The sequence below is a fragment of the Caloenas nicobarica genome, chromosome 5 (genome assembly GCF_036013445.1).
Source record: "Caloenas nicobarica isolate bCalNic1 chromosome 5, bCalNic1.hap1, whole genome shotgun sequence".
Classification (NCBI taxonomy): domain Eukaryota; kingdom Metazoa; phylum Chordata; class Aves; order Columbiformes; family Columbidae; genus Caloenas; species Caloenas nicobarica.
In genome coordinates this window covers 39,785,503-39,806,080 of record NC_088249.1, presented here as the reverse complement: position 1 = coordinate 39,806,080, position 20,578 = coordinate 39,785,503, and the positions used below count along the sequence as shown (strand labels likewise).

Sequence of the window (20,578 nt, the reverse complement as noted above, 5' to 3'; positions counted from 1 at the left end):
AGCTGTGGGCTGTCTCCTTCCCGCTGCTGCCAGGCAGCTCTGAGGACTGGGACTCACTTCTGGCCGTGGCTGCCATCCCAGGCCCATGCTGCTCACCTCCCTGCGGGACTGGCCCTGCCTGCCAAGGCCCCTCTCCCTTTGCTGGCTCCCCATCCCAAAGGGTGCAGCGGCCCTTGCTGCACCCTGACAGCCAGGCAGAAGCCTCACACCAAAACCAGGCTAGCCAGCTGGGCTGCAGCCCTGCCCCCTCACCATAGACCAGTTGGGTGTGGGGACTATGGGCCCCCCGCCACCTACACTGCCCCTGGGCTGGGGCAGTGGGACTGCAGCCTCTGCCCCTTTGCCCTGATCCCTGTCTGGTGGGGACAGCTGCTCCTGAATACAGCAAACCTCAGCCACACCACAAAAACTTTCCCTCAGGCCAATTCTGGGAGTTAAAAATCTATCAGATGAATAGTCTCTCAGTGTAGTCGGGCGTGAAAGGTCAGCTCTCCAATTCCCTCCATGGGACAAGCCTCTGTTTTATCAGTAGCACCGTTACCTTCTGTTGATCTCTTTCAGCCAAATCTGGACCTCAGAATACTTGCTGGGACTGGTCTTTCCATATTTAATAGCTAAGTTTTCAATATCTCCCAGCTGGCCTTTGCCTGCAGCCAGTTCCATTAAAAAGCTCTAAAACAGAAAAGAAACAAGAATGCAGAACTTGAGTTATTTCCATTTCTACGGACATGATTCTCAATAACCTGTCACATCCACTCATCTCCCACTTTTCACAGTTGGCTTCTCCATGTCACTGTCTGCTGACACCATACACACCTGTGTATGTGGTTCCCCTATAGCCCTCCTGACCTTCCCCAGTATGGATGCTATGCCCGTGCATGTATGTCACACTCCACTGGGATGCAAGTCCACTGCAGGGTTTTTTCATCATCTGGCGTTTTTCTTCAAGTGGCATAAGATAAACCACAAAACCAGTCCTTTTGTACCATGACATTTGTACAGGATAACATATCCACAGGAAAAGTTAAAGTGACATAATTACATCAGCTTCAATAAGCTTCGCATAGTTTATATGAAAGAAATCTCTTATCTACATGACTCCTTAAGTTGAAATGAATGAAAAGACTCTCAGAATTTCATTTCCCAACTCTATGTATTCTCCCAAGGTTAATCTGATATAGATGTGTCATCTGTAAGCAGGGAAAAGAGTACCTGGTATTTCTGCTGCATGACCTCCACATTGTCTGCTTGAGGCTGAAGAGACCGGAAAATATTCTCTTTATCTTTCATCCATGACTGAAATGCTTCACAAGAGCTACAGAAGCGGTAATATCCAATCATCTCCTCCAGAGCCTTTTTTCTGTCCTGTAAAACAGATGAAGACTTAGATGTTGCCGTAGTAACTCCTAGCTGTTTGAAGAAAAAAAGATCCTTGCATTTAAAGTACAGTACACAGCTGGTAGCTTAGTAATTTTGTCAGACACTGCTGAAAGAGAACAGAACATGTTAGCTTTAAGATCATAATACTTATTCCCAGAGCAATAGTGGTTTAAAAGCCAAAGAGAAGCAGCTGGAGAATACTTAGTCCCCTACAGGCAGCAAAGCCTCTGTGCTGCTTGCTGTTGCTGACTGAAGATTCACCTCAGTAGTCTCAGAAATATGTAAAAGTCCCATACAACATGTTTTTGCTGGTCTTTAGGATTGTGGCAGGTGGGAGTGAAAAAAAAGAAAAATGGAGAATGCAGAAATGCGGATTATAGTTGTTTATTTTTCCTGGTGTTGGGTACAACAGCCCAAAGATTTAGGAGCTGCAGCAAGAAACATTAGGGGAAAAAAAAAATACACAAAAGAATCCACTCTTCATAAAGTAAAAAAACCTAGAAGGTAAATGGGAAGTTTGCCAATATAAAATGTGTTTTGATATAAAACTTCAATTATAATCTCAAGCCTTGAAGTTCCAAAGGATGTCACGGGATTGAGGCACATTATTACACTGAAAAGCAAAAGTCAACACTGCACTTGACCTCCTCTTACACTGCTTTGGATTTAGCTATTTTTGTGAAGCACAAAGCATTGGAGGGGATACTATACCTCAGCCATGCTCTGTAGATTTTCATAAAGTGAATCTATTTCATCTTGGGTCTTCCAGATGTTCTCTGGAAGAAAATGAACATCTGGACTGGAGGTTTCAGATGTTGCCCAGGTTCGACTGAATGGCAGCTTAGTTGTCTTCTGATTTAAGTCATTTGGGGCTTCTGTCTTCACCATCTGTTCAGCAAAATTTAACATAGCCAGTGGATGAATATTTGTAATTTGAATATAAATTTAACAGAAGGAAAATCTGGACTTGCTAGTTCAAATCACAACATTATGATCTTTTAAAGAAAAAATTTCTAGTATTTGTTTGAATCTGCTTCCTTTGTTTTATTCTGAAATAATGAAACAAATAACCAAAAAACATTTTAGTTTTGTTCGAAGAAGTTTTATTTAGCTCATTTTACAATATATTTATTCACTAAAAATTCTCATTTTGTGCCCATATTAAGGTTGTAGGCATGGGTTTTTTTGTTTGGTTGGTTTTTAACTTTAAAAATTGCCAACAAACCAAGGAATCTACTATGCTCACAGTTCTTTTTGTGGTGATGTTTTAGTACCTGAACAGTAGCTGCAGTTTCAAAGCCCGCAAGTGCCCTACTGAAGAAATGCTTATATTTGCATATTGAGACCATGTTGTCATACATTTTTTCATGTTTAATAACAAAAAAAAAAGCAATTTTTGTTCTAATAAAAAATAATGTTGAAATGATGAGGTAAAAGAAAGACCCAAAGTTGTGCTAATAGCTCTCAGGCTGATTTGACTAAATATTGAGTGATCACAGAAGTCTGAAAGAAGCAAGCTATGAAATGTATAATTCATCTCCCATGACTTTTGTTATCAAATGGGCTGTTCTCAATTCAAAAATTCCCTTTCTAGCCAGTGAAAGAGAGGGGCATCTTCATGCCATGTGCCCAACACCCATCCCACGATAGTTCCTGGAGCTGTGAGATGGTTCACCAGTACATTAGGATAACAAAAAACAAACAAACAAACAAATTTAAACATCTGCTCTTTATAGCTGATTTAAATGAATACTGTTGAGGGAAATAAAGTGTGAGAAGGGATTTGTGAGAACGGGTAGAGGGAACGAATATAGATGAGCATATTTCTGGCATTTCACAGAACACTAACTAGGTGGGCTGTGAGTGCCCAATGAACTTCTTTGTCATCTAAAAAAATTACTTCTGTTCTAATGCAAAGTTTCTTCTGAATTAAAAAAAATGCTCTCGTTTATGTGATTTGGAATATTCTACTCTGGCAAAATCAAAGTATTTTACATAATTAAAAACCATTTCATTTACGTTCCTTAAGAAAATATGATACAACATCTCATTTACTTACTGCAGCTGGAGCTTGCTGTGCTGCAATTTCAGCCTGCTCTTTCAGGCGTCTCATCTCAGAGGAGTAGGCTGCAATCTCCTTCTCCAGGCGCAAGTGACGATGCAAAAGTGCTTCGGAACTTGATTCATCTTTTCCGTAGTCCTTGCTGGCCAGAAGGGGCTGCCTTTCTCGCAACCATGAATTTGCTTCATCGATATCAGCAAAGTACTGAAGGAAACACAGGAGAAGAAAACACTGGGTTTCATCCTGGAAGTATCATACCCAACTCCTTTCTCTTTTGAAAATCATGAATTAGGCAGAAATGACATTAGGTCTGTAGCTGTTAGGTTACTTGCAGGCATTGTGAAATCTACAAATAAGGTAGCTCTAGAGCTCTAAATCCATGATGTATTTCATGATCACATCAATCACAGAGAATTGACAGCATCACAGTGACTAAATAGATTCAAGGATTGCCTCTATACCTCTTTAAAAACTCCTTACTAACTAGAACTTCATGGTGTTTAGTGGCAGCAGTAAAAGGAACCATGTAATTCCAAAATATATTTTCTAAAGGTTCTAAGGAGTAGTCCAACAACAAACAAAAAGTTTGTTTCAAGTGTCTCATGGGAACAACAGATTGAGCAAAAATGTAGGAAAGGGCAATCATAAGAACATTTGTGCTACTGTTATATGATTCGTGAATGCTGATTTTATAAGAGCTCTTTATCTGCAGATTTGTGAATGTTTGTATGTGTAAAAGATCTGCGTAGGTCAGAATTGCAGGGTCAAATGTTTTGCAGGCTTCAAGAAGTTCATGGTCAATCCATGAACTCATGACATGTTTGTTTTGTTGTTGGTTTGGGGTTTTTTGTATAGAAAAATGTCACACAGCTACCCAGATTCCACCCTCATAAATGACTTTATCAGCAGTGTTATATGAGGTATTTCCAGTAGTGTTTTTAATTGAGAGCATCTCCCAGCCATTCAAATCTCCTGCCAGCTGGCTTGCAGAGGGGATGAAACTGAGCTGCTGGAGATCTTTTTGAAGACTGACACCTGAAGGCTTCCTGCTGCTGTTGCCCTGCATGCAGGGGTGTGGGGCAGAACTGAACCCCCTCCATGTACCCTATACCACACACCACAACAGAGCCACACGTACCTGTTTGATGAGAGCGGCTGCCTGCAGGCGGCTTTTGCGATCCGCCACCTCATCTTGGAGCTGCTGCCACAACTTCTGCAAGTTGTCTGTCTGCCTCAGGATGTCCACCTGGCGTGCCGGGTTCTTCTGGCTCAGATCCCAGCCCCTCCTCATCACATCTGCACATACGGCCCTGTGGGAGTTGCACTCTGCTTCGAGAGCCTGGCAGAAGGACAGGAGACCTGTGAGCACAACTCACTGCCCACCAGCTGGAGCGAAGAGAGAGTCCTGTTCTCCACTACTGTAATACATGTTTCCAAGAGCCCTACATTTTACCCATGCCTATGACTTCTCCCTGAGCCCTGAGATGATTGCCTCTTGGCTCCCCACACCCAAGTTACTGTCCCTACTTTTTGCCTTTGATGTGAAGTTTGTTATGTAGTCTTCTCTGAAGTAGACACTTGTTTGTCATTCACCACTTCAGCTTATGCCTTCCAGAAGCAACAAATACACAAACAGATACACACAGATGTATATTAAAATTACAGAAGAGGCTCCTGTTTCAGTTTTGTCATGCAAGTTCTCAAATCCCCGAGTCTCTTCACTTGTTTACAATGATTCTTTGCTGTAAGAAGGCAGTAGCTCATATAGCTAGACTTTTGATATTAGCCCATAGCAAGCTCTTAGGGAAAGTGGTAACAGATTTGTAAAATCACACAATGTGATCCATCCTGCCTGCTGATATCCATCTCTTTTTCACCATCTCTTTCTTTTCCCACATCTCTCTTGGCCAGGAAAGGGGAGTGGGAAAAAACAAAAACTAGCAACCTTTTTTACCCTCCCATCCAAAGTGAGCTAAAACCGAGCCCAGTGTCTTCATTAGAAGCCACACTTCTAGTCCAGCATTCCTTCTCCACCCTTCATTTTTCCCCAAGAGGGGAAGCATATACATTTTCTAAAAAGTCTAGATAGTGGTCATGACACTTGAGATGAGTGGTTTGACAGTTTTCTTGTAAGTGTTGCACTGACTGAAGTGAAGGGTATGTTCTAGAATCTTGCTATAATATAAAGACAAGACACCTCTAGCAAAGTAAGATACCTTGTGCTTCTGAATAGAGGCTGTAATCTGACTGACATCTTTCCCTAATGTTGTTGTTCTTGCTAGCTTCCATTTCTCAGAGATCCACGATTCTTCCTCTTTGCAGTCACGGAAGAATTCAAAAAGCTTCAAAGCCTCTTCTAGCTGAGATTTTCTGAAACGGAGAAAAAAAAAAAACCAAACACATATCTCAGTCAGAATTAGGATCCCATAGAGACAATGGTAGCATAATCAAAGAAGAATTTAGAAAATCCAAAATCTGAATGCCTGTAACTGCTTTTTTGGCCACAGATTAATGTATTCATGGAAGAAGACAAAGGAAACAAGATTACATTTCCCTCTTCTTCTAGGAGATTAGGGGATAACCACGTGCTATTGAGACTTCACATAAAGCAAGTAAAAATAAATGCTGAAAATGAAGCTATTCTTTAGCTTTGCAAGCAAGCGATCTCTTGCAGTCAGCTGTAATCAAGGTACTCAAGTTGCTTGTGTTATGCCTTCATGAATGGAGAAATTAAAAATTTCAAATACTGGGAGGCTGTGTGTTCTGATTAAGGAAGTGACTGACCACCCTAATCAGGAAGAACAGAGCCATAAGCACAGCCCTACCGTGACTTGCTCAGAGCTATAAGGTTCTGATACAGCTGACGAAGCATCTGAACTTTTGCATAAAGCACTTCTGGTTTAACTGTGCTGTCCTTGCTGATTTCGGCTGTCCTCTGGGTGATGTGTGTCAATCTATCATCATAGGAAGAGATCTGCGAGTCAACCAAGTTGTGCTTCTGCAGCAAATCTACTACTTCCAGGAGCTGCTTCCCACAGTCCTGGGAATTCACTAGCACCTGCAAACAAAGTGAGAAACAAAAGGCATTGGCAGAGAGTGCATCCAAGGACTCAGTACAAAGAAATCAGTTTAAAGGTTCTTGTTGACTCTCAGAACTTCTAAACATAAAAGAATTATGTCAGGTAGGCAAAGTAAAAAAGCTGCCTAATCAGAAGAATCATACTTCTGTTTCTATTTCACAAGCTAATGGAAACAATCAAGAGTTTCTATCTACTTCAGTGCAAGTAATGGTCTCTTCAAATAAGCATCTGTTTTCACACCTAAGTAATTTCTGTTGATTAAGCACTCAAGGTCTTAGAATTCATGGGCTCAAGGAACAGCCTGTTGCTATACACCCACCTGTAGGCAGATTGATTCACAGTTGGTACTTTGAGAATTCTACAACATCCCGTTTTATGATATGTTTTGACTGCAAAGTTTTTTATTTGAGGAACTTGCCTTTGCTGTCTAAATAATGAAAATAAATACTTCATAATATTTAATTGGTGCTTGATGAAGGTACCAAGTGCTTGGAAGTCTGTCCTCTATCTAATTGTATCAATTTTGTAGGATATCTCTCCTTACCAATCTTTTCCCATATCCTCAGGCTACCATGGTTCCAACCACATTATTACCACTAGGCATTCTTTGCTGACTAACACAAGGACAGAAATATTCATAACTTACAGATAGCTCTTATCTTTAATTTGAAATTCATAACTTGATACAGCCTGTTGACTCTTTCAACTTGGGTACAAGCCAGCCTGTAGTCATGAGGATTTTTCTGTCTTTCAATAAGACAAGGCAAGACCAAAGGATGTATATATACTTTCTGCCATTACAGAATCAATATGAAGCCAGTTATTTCCTATACCAGAGGGAAGACCTGCGCTCTGACACGATTGTAACACCTGGGAATTCTTGTTAACAGCAACCACTGTGCATTTACAGTGGAACTTTTCTCTCTCACAAGCTTAGACACCTGAAAGCAAAAGCTAGTCCACACCTGTATAGTCCCTGGAGGTACTTCCAGAAGGTAATTGAGAAGAATTATATGGCATGGGAACAGGAGGCTCTTTTATTCCATTTTTGCTTTCACACTTCTAAATTCAGAGAGAATATTTGTCTTTATTTTACTACATAAATTGAACCTGTAGTGCACTCCCTGTAACACCGTATCTGGCTTTCTGATTAGGGAGAGCCCCTGTAGCAAAGCCAGTTTTTTCTCATCTAGTTACCTGCAATGCACGCTTAGGCATCTAAGTAAAAACAGTGTATTTTTTTCTATAGCTGATAGACTTATCTTCTGTTGGCACCAAGCAGTTCCTGGAACATGGTGGGTTTTTAGGCAGTGCAAGCTGTGTGCCTGTGGAGAGGGCTCAGTACCTGCAGCTCTTTCAGCTCCTCTGTAATGGCATCAATGTCCCTCAGGAGGCCCAGAATTTCCTGCATTGTACCCAGGGAATGTTGTCGTCTCTGCAGCTGATCCAGAAGATCCCGCCATTGCTTCGAAATGCTGGTTTGCCTACAAAGGAAGGGAAAGAAATTACCAATTTGGACCAAAGACTTTGGGGAGCACTGGGAGATTTTCAGTGCTTGCAGCTTTAGAGGAGCTAAATGAACACATGCAACTCTTACCACTAGTAAAAGAGGACAGGCCACAATTACAAAACAGGTCAAAGCAATGTTATTATCCAATTAGTGTGATCACAGGGAGGAATTTTGACTAGCACATCAACTGTCATTGACTTTTTAAGTTTAGACATTGTTTTTCATGGATCCTCACACCTGACATCCCACATTGCTTTCTTCTGATACAATGGAAAAGCTTGGAAAAAAGAAGTGGTCTTTAAGTGGCTACTTAAAGTAAAAAATTAATCTAAACCCTATCAGGAGTCACAATCTGATTTCACAAAGATTTTGGTTTACTCTTTTATAACTGTTTTTCTTAGTTTTCCCACAGGTTTCTGGTTTTGTCTGAACTTAGAAAAGCGTTGAAATACCACAAGAAAAGTTATTTGTATGGCATTCTTAGCCATTCACAAGTCAAGCTATATTGATAATCAGAGAAGTAATAATTTCTGAAGATTTGCCTCAAACTGGAGTCAATCTGAGAAGACTATGTGTCTTTACTAATCTCTGTCTCCCTAGACTACACACTGAAAAGGTGTTGATTTTGGAAAAAAAAAAAAAATTGTCCCTCTAAGCATTTCTGATAGAAGATAGGATTTTTTGTAGAACAAGTATTTTCATATACAATGAAAATATTTTTTCAGCAGAAAACAGTCTGGGTCTTTGATCATTCAAGAAAAAAAAAGAAAATTGTAAAGAAGATGAAGAATTTGTCTTATCTGCTGAAACTGTTCATACGTAGAAGAAATTCCTGCCAGTTCTACACATGAGTAGAGCTGCAATTCATAGCTACAACACATTTTCTTCCACCACACCACGGAATTTCAGCTAATTTTGACCTCCACCACTATACAGTATCACAACGGCACTCACTTCTTCACGATTTGATCTTTGCCATGATAGTTCTCCTGTCTGATGACTGTGGCCATTTCATCCAAAGCTGTGAAGCGTTCCTTCCTGGGCAGTACATCTGCCACAATGGCTTCCAGCTTCTTACTGGCAGCCTCCATCCTGTCTGCGCTCTCTGGCCAGAAGTCCTGCTTCCCAATCACTTTCCTCATGTCTTCCAAGTAGGACTCACGCAGGGCTGCCTTCTTCAGGAACCTCTGAGCTAGCTGTTCCAGCCTTTCTAGCCTCAGCATCTCCTTCTGCAGGGCTTTCCCCCGATTGTGCTCCGACTTTTCCAGGATTATCCACTGCTTTTCCACATCCTGCAGTGTCCTCCCCTCTGGGGGCAAGTATGGCCGTTGGTTGTTGGCTCTCTGCTTGGTCCTGATGTTGAAGAGATGAGCTTCAATCATGCCCTTCTCTTGATATTTGGGGGGTTTCTCCACAGTGCGGAAAGTCTTGAAGTTGGCCATGAGCAGCCACATTTCCTGAAGATTATTGGGGAAATGACGGTCATCTAGTTCCATCACCTTCTGTTTAATCCATTTCAGGAGGTCAGAGACCATCTGCTCATATAGGAGCTTCAAATCATCTATCTCCTTCAGGAAGAACACGATCTGTGATGGAATATGAAGTTACAAGCCACATAAGAAGCAGAATGAAGCAAAGTGGGTGAACAGCAAACAACATCTTCATAAACCAAGCTTAGGATTCAAATAGTTGAATATGTGTCACAAAATAGTATTTAACAAGCAGGTTGCCACAGTCATCACATTTTTATATTAATGTGGTAGTAGCCGTCACAACGGAGGCCAGGCGAAATCCTAGAATAACCTTCAATAAAACACAGATAAATAAATTTTATTTAATGTCTCATTTCAATAAGAAAAGGTTAATTTTGGAATAAACAGCATGCACATGGAGACTGTCAGCAGTTCCTGTGTGGGCTGACTAGAAAGCAAGAATCCCAAACTGAGGGTTCAGATTTTTTGTTTCACAATGAAAAAAACACAGATTTTTTTTTTCCAGTCTCATTCCTAAAACCAAAACAAGTCAACCTCATTTAATATGCAATTACACACCCTCTCAGCTTCACCATCCTTAGGCTGTAAGAGACCAGCTGACAAGATCGTGGTTCTCTCACATGCCCACAGCAGACTGGTGGTCAAAGAGCCCCTTCTCAATCTCTTCTGTTGAAACTGTTTTTCCTTAGATAAATTTTTAGAGAATGTCTCATAGCCAAGCAGGGGTTTGGTAAGGATGTTAACTCTGATTCAATACTAATTTTCCAAGTCCAGGAGATTTATCTGTTTCATTTCTGGTCTGACTTGCCTTTATTTCAAGTTCAGGTAAACACTGGAGCAAACATTTAGAATGAGATCCATAATTAAATTCAAAGTGTTAGAATGAAATCACTCTTTCCATTTTACATTTTTTTCCATCTTTGTCCTTTTACTTTACATTACACTTTTTTTCCTCACCCTAACTTAGTAGCCCTCCTGCAGGTGTCAGGTTTAATGCTGAACAATGTTCAGCCTCTGTCATTCCCCTGAGCCCGCTTGCTCCAGCCAGGCAGATTAGTGAGGGAGGTGGCACTGAGCAAAGCCCCAGTCCCTGCAAGTGGTAATCTGCTTTTACCTACCAGAAAGCGCACTTGGCAATGAATAAGTGCCACCGTGTTGGAAGAGGAGTAAAACAGCACCAACCTTTAGTGCAGGAAAAGCAGCCCGTGACATCAGGGCTCCCTTCTGTATTTTCTGCCATCGTACCCAGTTCTCGCTGAAAGATCCTAGCAAATGCATGGTCACCTCACATGGGAGAGGGCAAGGAGATTGACCTCCCCGAGCTGATTCTATCTGCCACCCTGGTCACACACTTAGTCTGAATTCAAAGGCTTCCTTGGCATATTCAGGCTTCCCTCCTCAATCCTATTAGTAAATTCAGAGCTGCCTATTTGAGGGGACTAAGGACATGAAGAGATTAACATCTGTTTCATTCTCCTTCTGAATGTGTGTGTCAGATATGCAGGAGGACAGGATTGCAACATTACAGTCAGGCTAAAAATAGGGAGGGAGGCGGAGAGAGAAAAAGAAGCAGGTAAGTGTAGAGAGAGAAAAGAAAGAATAAATATACCTATACAAAACAGGAAAAAAAAAAGTTAAGCACAACATGAACTGAAAAAAGGACAGAGTAAGAAATACTCTTTCTGTTTTGTCTTCTTTTTTGGGGGGGGGGAGGGGCTTGTTTGTTTGTTTGTTTTCATAATACAATAGTTATGGCCTATTTGATCCCTATAGTTCCTCTAATACATGCATGGTGATTCAAGGACTATTTCAGGTTTATCAGAAGAAAAAAAAGTCTCCTGGCCAAAATCCAGAGATTCATGTGTAGACCAGTCAAATCCTACTGCCCACTCTCCTCACTGATGGCCAATCTTTGACCGCACTCCAAGTCCTGCTATTGGCTAACATTTCTCTTCAAAGAACACCACTGTTACTGATACATGTTTTGGGATCATCTTGTTCTGGTCCCAGACCACTTTGGTAGCTGAGCAAAGCCTGCTTTGCAAAAGCTTTTCACCTTGTTGCCACCAGGGAAGTCTTAGTTTGGATTCTTGTGTCTCCCATTAAGCAATATATTCCCCCTCTCAACTGTATAGGCAGTTCTCAGAGTCCAGATGTTCATGTTGGACCCATCCTGGATGTGCAGGCTTTCTGCAGGCTGTTTGGTTTGTATTTTTGACAAAACCAGAATATTCTGAATGTAGAAATGAAATTCTCTCTAAGGAAAGTGGTCTTCAGCGGAACAACCACAAAATTCCTCCAGTTTTCCAGCAGGTTGCAAATAGTTCTTAATATAACTCCTGGTCATATGTGAGACAAAATGTGGGAACTGAAAAAAAAAAATAGCTTTGTGTTTTGTGGGTTTTTTTGGTCTGTATTTTTGACGTTGTGGTTTTTTTGTTTGGTTGGTTTTGGGTTTGTTTTGGTTTTGGTTTTTTTTCATTTTATACCAGACTAAGGAGTTAGAAAGGATAAGAATTTTCATAGGAAATAAAAATCCGAAGTAGTCTTATAGAATAAGGGATCACCTTTCTTATTAAATCAGAAAATTGCTGACTAGGTCCTCTTTTGCCTAGGAGTAATCTTCCCAAGATTAATGAGATCTGTATGCCTCAAGCTGCCTTGGAGTCACATCAGTTTGCAAACAGAAACTGTGAAGTCAAAAAGGGATTCATTTTCAGTGAGACAAATTCAATTCCCTTTAGAGCTCAGAGAGTCTACAAACACTTTTCAAGATTCAAGTGACGATAAAAGGTCTTTCAAATGGCTGTACCATTTGATTCAGTTCAAATGATCCTGAAGTTCAACTTTCACCAAAAAAGCCCCCCAAAAACCAAACAAAGAAAAACATTCCCAACATTAATTCAGTTGTAGGTATTGAACTTTTGACTTCTGAAGAAAGCAATGCACTCACTTTGTTAAGCCGCTTTTGTATTGTCTGGCCTTGTTTCAGTCTGGAGAAGTAGTGGTAATAGAGTGACACATAAGTCATGATGGATCTCTCATCTGGGTAGGGTACTGCCACATCCTCAGCATCAAGCAGTTTGCTGATTCCTAGCTCTTTTTCAGCAACATCAAAGGCATTGTTCAGGTTTTTGATGGGCTGGTCCTGCCGCAGTGAGCTATAGTGGATAAGATCAGGCCTGGACAAGGAGAAGAACAGGGCGTGGATGGGAAGATTTATGTTTGTCGTAAGTTATTTCAGATTATAAACCATAAACTGTTTATTAGGCTATGGAATGTGACATTAACACTGAAATTACTCTGTCTGACTCTGAGCTTCATTCAGGAGCATCACTCCTTAAGTATGTAACAGGGAGATAATTGTTCCTTATGAAAATGAAGTACCACTCCCAGCAAATCTCTACCCTTCACTAATTTGTCCTCTTCACTGATGAGTGAGGCCACATCTGGAGTACTGTGCCTAGTTGTGAGATCCCCGGTTCAAGAAAGAGGTCCCTTTCAACACCAGCCATTCTGTGAAGCTGTGAAAACCAAAGCCCGCTAGAGAGGCAATTCTGAGAAGGGAGGTGACTCCCAGCTGGGGAAGTTACAGGATCCTACCGTGGTTTCCTGCCAGAAAATATAGCAGAACTGTTAATAGGAGAAATGTTCTAGGTTCTCCCAGGTGGTTTCTCTCTCCTGCCTTGGGCTGTTTTGTTCAGATGTGTGGTGTTCCCTTGGAAATTCAATTTTATGTCCAACAAAGGACCTACCAAACAGGAGCTTTTGGTTCTTCCTTCCTCAGAGAAAGAATATCCATTTAAGAAAGGAGAGTCTCCAGTGAAAAGGGGCAAAGAGAGAATGCAACAGTTTCTTGACAAATACTTGTAATTCAGACCCTGGAGTAACTTGTGCTGGAGCTAGAACTCCTCCTGAACTGATCCATCAGATATTACCTGTGAGCATGTATGAGTGCATTGAAGGCCAGTCCATCAGTCCAGCTTTTGGAGAAGTCCTTCACATTCACGTTGGAATAGCTGGCAGTTTTATGCTGACACCAGAGTAGTAAGGCTTCATTGGCAAATAGGACATCAGCTCTGCCTCCAAATTCTTCCTGCAAAGAGAGCAGGGAAAAGAAAAATCAGTGTGAACATTATATGCAAGCAGCATCAGTGGGTTTATGCTTATGTTCCCAAAGATCATTTTGCGTTACTTCTGCCCTGTTCAAAAATCCCCTCAAAATCATGACTTGCAGACTGTATTTGCCATGAAGGTAGAATAATTTAACATGAAAGTAGAAGTTTTATATTGAAGTAAAACTGAATTGAATGAACTCAGAAATTATAACATGAAATGCAGGTGTTAGAAAGTTTTTAAGTGTTTCTCTTCCGCAAGGTTTATAGAAATAAAGTGAAAAGCATGACTCAGGTTTTTTGCTTCCTTAGCTATGAACTAGAACTCAGAAAAAAAATATAATGTATCCAGGTCTAATGTTAGAAATTATCAATTGATTCCATAATACCTTCACAGGATCTTATCTTTCATCTATTTAGAGTACATGTTAAATAATTTTGAAAGTAATACTTTTCTTCAGAGAAAGAGCAAAGGAGCAGCATGCAGTCCAAATCTAGAGAGAACTGTCATCAGAGAAATTCTTTCTGGAGTCAAAAGCCAGTAAAATGTTTGTGGAAGACCGTGAAGAACATGAATATCCTACCTATCTACAAGTTACTGTTTTCTGTCTCTTTGAGAAACTATAAAATGGATTCAATTGCTTTTAGAAATTGCCGGCTGAAATGGTCCTTGCTGGCCTGAAACTCTACAAAGTCTCTGAAATACTCTAATCAGGCAAAAAGACAGAGACACTGTTTTACCTTATCAAGTTTGATAGATGAAATCTGAAATCGAAGTATAATGATCCAAATAAGTCCCAGGATTAAGGTTCTGTCACCATCTACGATATTCTCAGGACCAATCACTTTTACTTGTACCTGCTAATAAATGAATACCCATTCAGCATAAAAGTACACATGTCCAGCTCTCTGAAGGAGATATCTGTGTAACAAGCTGTTATTGAGGAGGGTGTTCTGGCTATTTTCTTAAGGAAACAGGTTTAATGTGATGTCTGCATTTGTATGTATAACCGCGAGCTCCCATGTTAGCAAGTGATAGGATGAGAGGAAATGGCCTCTAATTGTGCCAGGGGAGGTTTAGATTGGATATTAGGAAAAAATTCTTCATGGAAAGGGTTGTCGGGCACTGGAACAGGCTGCCCAGGGAAGTGGTGGAGTCACCATCCCTGGAGGTGTTTAAAAGACACATAGACGAGGTTCTTAGGGACATAGTTTAGTGCCAGTATTAAGTTAATGGTTGGACTTGATGATCTTGAGGTTCTCTTCCAACCAAAATGATTCTATAATTCCGTGTTCATACTCGAGCTCACGTGTGCACCAAGGATGAGTTTCAGCAAAAGCCTGGCAAAGGGGCAGTGGTCTCAAGGATTTAAACTTTCTACAAAGGCCTTGAAAGCTGGTGTTTAAGGACAGGAAAGAAACACAATTCAGTGCTCCTTTCCTCCAAAGGAATGATGGCAGGGCAAACTCAGAGACCATCTCCTCTGCCTGGACTCCAGCTAGTTCATCAGTATATAGTTCTTGGAGTCACCAAACAGCACAAACCCCCTGCTAAACAAGCCATGGCTGCCTTCTCCACTATTACGTGGGCAGCAAGCAGGGTTGTAGTTCATGCCAACAAGGTGATATGTCATCAAGAAGTCTGAGCGTGCTATACTGGCTCCTGCTATCTGCACGATCCCCTCCCTGGAGGCTGGAGTCATGTGGCAAGTGATGGTTGGCTGGTCCAGTTGGCAGAGTCTGGGTGTGCACATACCACTGGGCCTTACACAGTGTGTGCCCTCAGCAGGCATGTGTCAGCTGGAGCCCTGTGCTATAATGCATCTGTTTTGTAATTAGCAAAAATCCAGGCATTATATACTTTCCCACATCTCCTGCTGTGAAACCCCCCTGCTCCTCTGGAATTAATAGCAGAGTTTTGTGTGATGATTTTCCAGAGAGGTCTACAATAAATTGTTTGCTTGGAAAAGAAAAAAAATTACATACTAACTTGTAGATGAAATGAGGATACACAACTAATAAAACCACTGAAATGACTTGCTGAAACTGTTAGAATGAGTGCTCTAAAATCTCCATTTTTATACCAGGTAGCTTCACCTTTGCCTAATGATGTTTGCTGTCCCCCAACACCTGGGAAAACATAACTTCTGGAAAGATATAGAAATGCAGTACATTTTCATCTGGGTGTGACTCATTTTGGGGGGACATTGCTGTTTATAAATCATGTTACTCAAGTGACAAAGAAATTCAAATCTGATATATTTTTTTGCTTTTAATAAAACCCCTGGCCTGTCTTCAAAGACTATCTTATTGTGTATTACAGGGCAAATCATAATGAACATAATACTACAATTGGTAAGTATCTTACACAAGCTATTGTGATCTCTAATATCATTATCTTACCTTGGATTTCAGAAATGTGATGGCTTTGCTGTTGTTCTCTAGAAAATGCACTCTCATCTTTCCCCGGTTCGGTTTGGGCAAAGCCTCTCCAGAGAGCAGCTCCAGGAGTTGCATAAGAGAGATGCCATCCTTCAAGTCTGTGTAAATATCTTGTATCTCAATCTGTACCTGTGAAGACCAGTCAGAAAATACAGACTCTGGCTGAACATCTGTCCCACAGAACCCTCTACTTCTAATACTAAAGAAGCAACACATTCTTGCTGTTTCATTGAGTCTTCTGTGTGACAGTGCATGTATGTGAAAAGCGATGAACCTTAATTCACCAAAAATGGATTTGCAGAAGAATTGACATTATTTATGAAAGTAGGCTGGGGGAAAAAAAAAAAAGAAAAGAAAAGAAAAAAAAATCACAACTGAGCAAATAAAGAAAAAAGCAGATTTTGAAAAATATAGTAAAAACCTCAGCATTTTCAAAATCAAACATTTTGTAAGTGCTGACATTTTTTATTTAAATTAAAATTAATCTTTTCGACTTTTTATTCTAAGCAACTTATTTCATCTAAAAATTGAGCTGATAATCCTATTCAATTACTCGTTTTTAAAAGTCTGTTACATTCTGCTTAGACCCGCAGTACCACCCAAAGTCTCCATATTTTTAGCCAGAGTCTCACAAGATTAAGATCTTTTACAAAAACATATTTTATTGCTGCCAGTAGTGAGGTCACCCATTGCTTAGGTGATACAACATGACATAGTGTGTACTCCGACCTAACAAGAACTTGCCTTGGGCGTTTCCTTTTGGCCTTATGCCACTAGCCAGACAGAAGTGACATTAAAACCGTATCGCACACTCAACAATAAATTACTGTGATTCTGAAATCACAGTAAATAATCTTTTGTTTTCAGGAAAAAAAAAAAAATCTGAAGTAGTAGGTTTTAATTCAGACAATAGTTACATGTAGAGGAAAAAAAAGCACAAGTAACCGACATGCAATTTTTCATTCCTGACTGATTATTAATCAGTTTAACAGATATTTTCTTCAGAGAAAGAAGAAAACACTGAAAGTGTAAAAGCAACTCAGAGAGACTTTAAGTCTGTACTGTGTGTGGAACAAGAATTTACAACTTTCTCTGACTGATTATCTCCATAAAAAACTCCCTGTTTAGTTGCCAACTTTATTTCTTTGTGCATATTAAATAAACTTAAAATTCTGCCTATGGTATATTACCATAAATAAGTTAAAGCTGTTATATTCTGTGACACTTCTATAAATGAAGAATAGTTGCATTTAAATATGTAAAGAGACAGGCTTCATATATCTAGTTTATGCCTCACCCAGCAATAATTTTAATAGCTTTGTTGCATCATTCTTCTCGTAAAGATACCAATCACAGATTGCTTAACAAATTCAATCCAATAGCATCCTTAGTGCTAGACTTGAAGTAATCAGCAGTGCAACTAAGAATACTGCAGTGTCTGTAGTATGATCCAATCACATTAAAGTGTGTGTTGAAAAGCTGAGACTACATTGCTGAGAAGACCTAGATAAGCTGTCAGTCTCTGCACTGTTTCTTACCATATATGGTTTGGAAAGCTCTTGCAGGGTTTTTCCCCATGCTTTTATGATACATAAATCAGTACTGTTCAGGAAGCTAGAAATGACATTTCAATCTTTGAACTTGAAGCTGTTTTTAAAATGAGAAAATATATATATCGATCTGTAGCTAAACAGACAATTTCATACAACATAAAAACCTAACTTTCTGCAAATTTAAAGGTTTGTTGTGCTGTGGGGCTGCCTTTGTACCAATCACCAACTTAAAACATTACACTGAAAAAAATGCATCTAGTAGTGAAATATCATATAATAGTGATGAACTAGAATGGAACCAAGAGGCTTGGTCCTGCTTGGTGCCATCACAGTCCATTTTCAGTAATATCAACTACAGACTCTAGAAAAGGGAATTGGTTTTGAATGGTGTAATTGCCTACAGTGATACGGGTACATCATTTGTCCCTGAAATTAGTTTATCTACAGGAAGTCTGGAGACTTTTGGAATATGTTGTAGCTACCTTGGACACACAAATCAACTATACATCAGCTCTGAAGCTTTTTGGAAGTCTGAGACTTTCTGAAAACAAACTGGTCTGTACTTGCATGGTAGTACATCTGCAATTGCTAGAATTAAGACAGATTTTCAGAGCCGTTGAGCAGAAGCTCAAACTGGACCGATCAGGCAAAGCAGAAGGTCTTAAATTTTGGCCAGGCAATTAAGCATTGAGCATTGTTTGGGGAAATCCAGGCTTTTGCAGATACTTTACTTATAGGAAAAATAAAAGCAAATAAAGATCTTCCTCTGAGATGATCACCAAGATACAGTGGACATCACAATATAAAAGGGTTACATAGCCTACAAAAGTGAACCCTGATTGCAGGGAAGACTGGTAACATGGATGTGAGATAAAAGACACAGGCTAGAGCACTCTGGTTAGTCAAAGCCTTCCTTGCTTGCACATGTGTAATGACAACGCTCTGGAAAAATATGTGAAAAATAACATAAAATAAGAAAGAATACAGTGGGTGAAATAAATAAAATAAAACACATTAAAAAAATCCCCAAATTGAAGGAGCTACCTACATTATTCCTGAAGAAGACATTGTTCATCCAGTTGGTGAAGGTTTTCTTTTGCATGGACATACGCTGCTCCTGCAGCTTTTTGATATGATCTTTTTCATATTCGGTACCCATGGTCACCTAGGGAGTCAGAATATCCAGTGAGGTGCTCAGTGCTTAAGAGATCTGCCTGGTCACCTCTAAAAAACAATAACATGCCCAGTGTATGCAGGGAACCCAGCCCCAATGGATACAAGATTCGATACCACGCCCAGTATAATACCTTAATTTCCTTTAGTTTGTACTTTGCACTTCAATTTCACTCAACCTTATTTTAAACTTATTTGAGTTCTCCCTTTTAAAATGCACCTCTAGTTTAAGGACAAAAATGTGACATGTATCTATGCAGCTTTACTTTCTTTCAGTTTCTCCCCAGTCACTTGATCCCATGAGGAGCACCATGATCTGAAAGGCATCAATAACTTCCTTGGGTGTGCTGGAAGCACATGACAGAGAACTGATCTTAGACCCTGTCAGAAAGAGGGATCTGCAAATCCCTTCCAATGCTGTGCTTGAAAGTATGCTGCGTTCTCTGAGGACTGGTTGAGATGCTGCTGTTGACTTTCAGACCACAGCATTTCCAACAGAAATCAATTAGCTGCTTAGAAAGCAAATGGAACGAACTTGCTTCTCTCCTCTCATGAGTTCAGTTTTTGCATATTTATCACTGTAAGGATGGTGACACAGGTCCATAATCACATGGACAAGGTCCTAAGCTGTGAGTGGGGAAGCGTTATTCCTCTTCCCCAGGCTGTCACAGACTTATCTGTCTCATTCATGTCGGTGAAAAATCACAGCACCCAAGCTGAGCATTCAGGAAGATTAGAAAGGAGGAGTCCTCCCTTTAGAGTCTGTGACACTATAAACTGGATTTCAGCTCAGCTGAACAATGCTTTTGCAGTCATTTGGCTTATGGTGTATATCTGTAAAAGCAGTGATCTTGTTGTTATGAAGGCAAGAGAACCACTTAAAACCAAAACAAACAAAAAAATCCCCACAGTGTAAAATCCATAGCTACGGATATATTTAGTGACTAGACAACATCTGCTTGGACTACTGCCACCATTATATGTATTACCTGGATATGAGCCTAGCTGTGAAACCAAGAAACCTGTTGTAAAGGTGGAAGAGGGGAGAGGTGTCTGCTGCTGTCAACCCACTGCAAAGAGAGAAGGGAATGAAAAAGTAAAACCCCTGACAAACTGCAGAGGTTTAGAGCTGTATAACCTGCTTCCCAAATACTCTGTGTCCATTTTGCGGAGGCCCAGTTCCGAGCTATTCTGGCCTTTTACTTCATAAAACACAAAATACTGAAAAAAACCTATTATCTGTCCTAGTATGAAAAAACATCAGCAACAGGGAACTAGTAACACCAAGCCACTGCAAATGGGAAGTTGCTTGCCTGACAGTTTTCTGTGCTCTAATAAATACAAAGAGTTCTGACATTTTACAAGATAAAAAGGTGTTGGAAGTGCAGAAGCAGTGCTTGACTTACTACAGAACAGGGGCAGCATTGAAGCCTGACAGTTCAGCAACAACACAGGGAAGGATCCCAACCATAAATGAAAGCCTTATGAAAGGAAGAATTTACAAAGTTTGAAACAGAACTATAGAGAAGATCCTCACAATATTTTCTGATCTTTTGGGCTAGTTCAGTACTGCCTACTTCTCCATCTGGAGAGCAGATATTCAAAGAATGGCCTTTCTCTGTCAGAGCGTTGATATTAACTCACTCCCATGTAATAAACCCATATAGGTAACCCATATCATAATGCCATTTCTAAATTTGCCATATGGTTCTCAGAATGTCTGTGGGCTTCTTTTTTTAAAAGGGGTGTTATTCAAGCATTGCAGCCACC

At 40.3% G+C, this 20,578-nt stretch overlaps 1 protein-coding gene across 1 annotated transcript in view; it reads right to left on the bottom strand.

Annotated features, from left to right (window-relative positions):
* SPTBN5 (spectrin beta, non-erythrocytic 5) overlaps positions 1-18,794 on the bottom strand; it is a 98,602-nt gene extending 79,808 nt beyond the window's left edge. Inside the window, exons 1-14 of the mRNA XM_065635520.1 lie at positions 18,684-18,794; positions 16,044-16,211; positions 14,382-14,498; positions 13,464-13,621; positions 12,479-12,707; positions 8,987-9,618; positions 7,868-8,006; positions 6,268-6,500; positions 5,659-5,812; positions 4,581-4,781; positions 3,440-3,646; positions 2,092-2,268; positions 1,213-1,365; positions 542-672 (exon numbers count right to left, since the gene is read on the bottom strand). Of these exons, the coding sequence (XP_065491592.1) occupies positions 542-672; positions 1,213-1,365; positions 2,092-2,268; positions 3,440-3,646; positions 4,581-4,781; positions 5,659-5,812; positions 6,268-6,500; positions 7,868-8,006; positions 8,987-9,618; positions 12,479-12,707; positions 13,464-13,621; positions 14,382-14,498; positions 16,044-16,211; positions 18,684-18,794 (2,810 nt within the window). The remainder of the gene's footprint in view (positions 1-541; positions 673-1,212; positions 1,366-2,091; positions 2,269-3,439; positions 3,647-4,580; positions 4,782-5,658; positions 5,813-6,267; positions 6,501-7,867; positions 8,007-8,986; positions 9,619-12,478; positions 12,708-13,463; positions 13,622-14,381; positions 14,499-16,043; positions 16,212-18,683) is intronic.
* Positions 18,795-20,578: the final 1,784 nt, after the last annotated feature.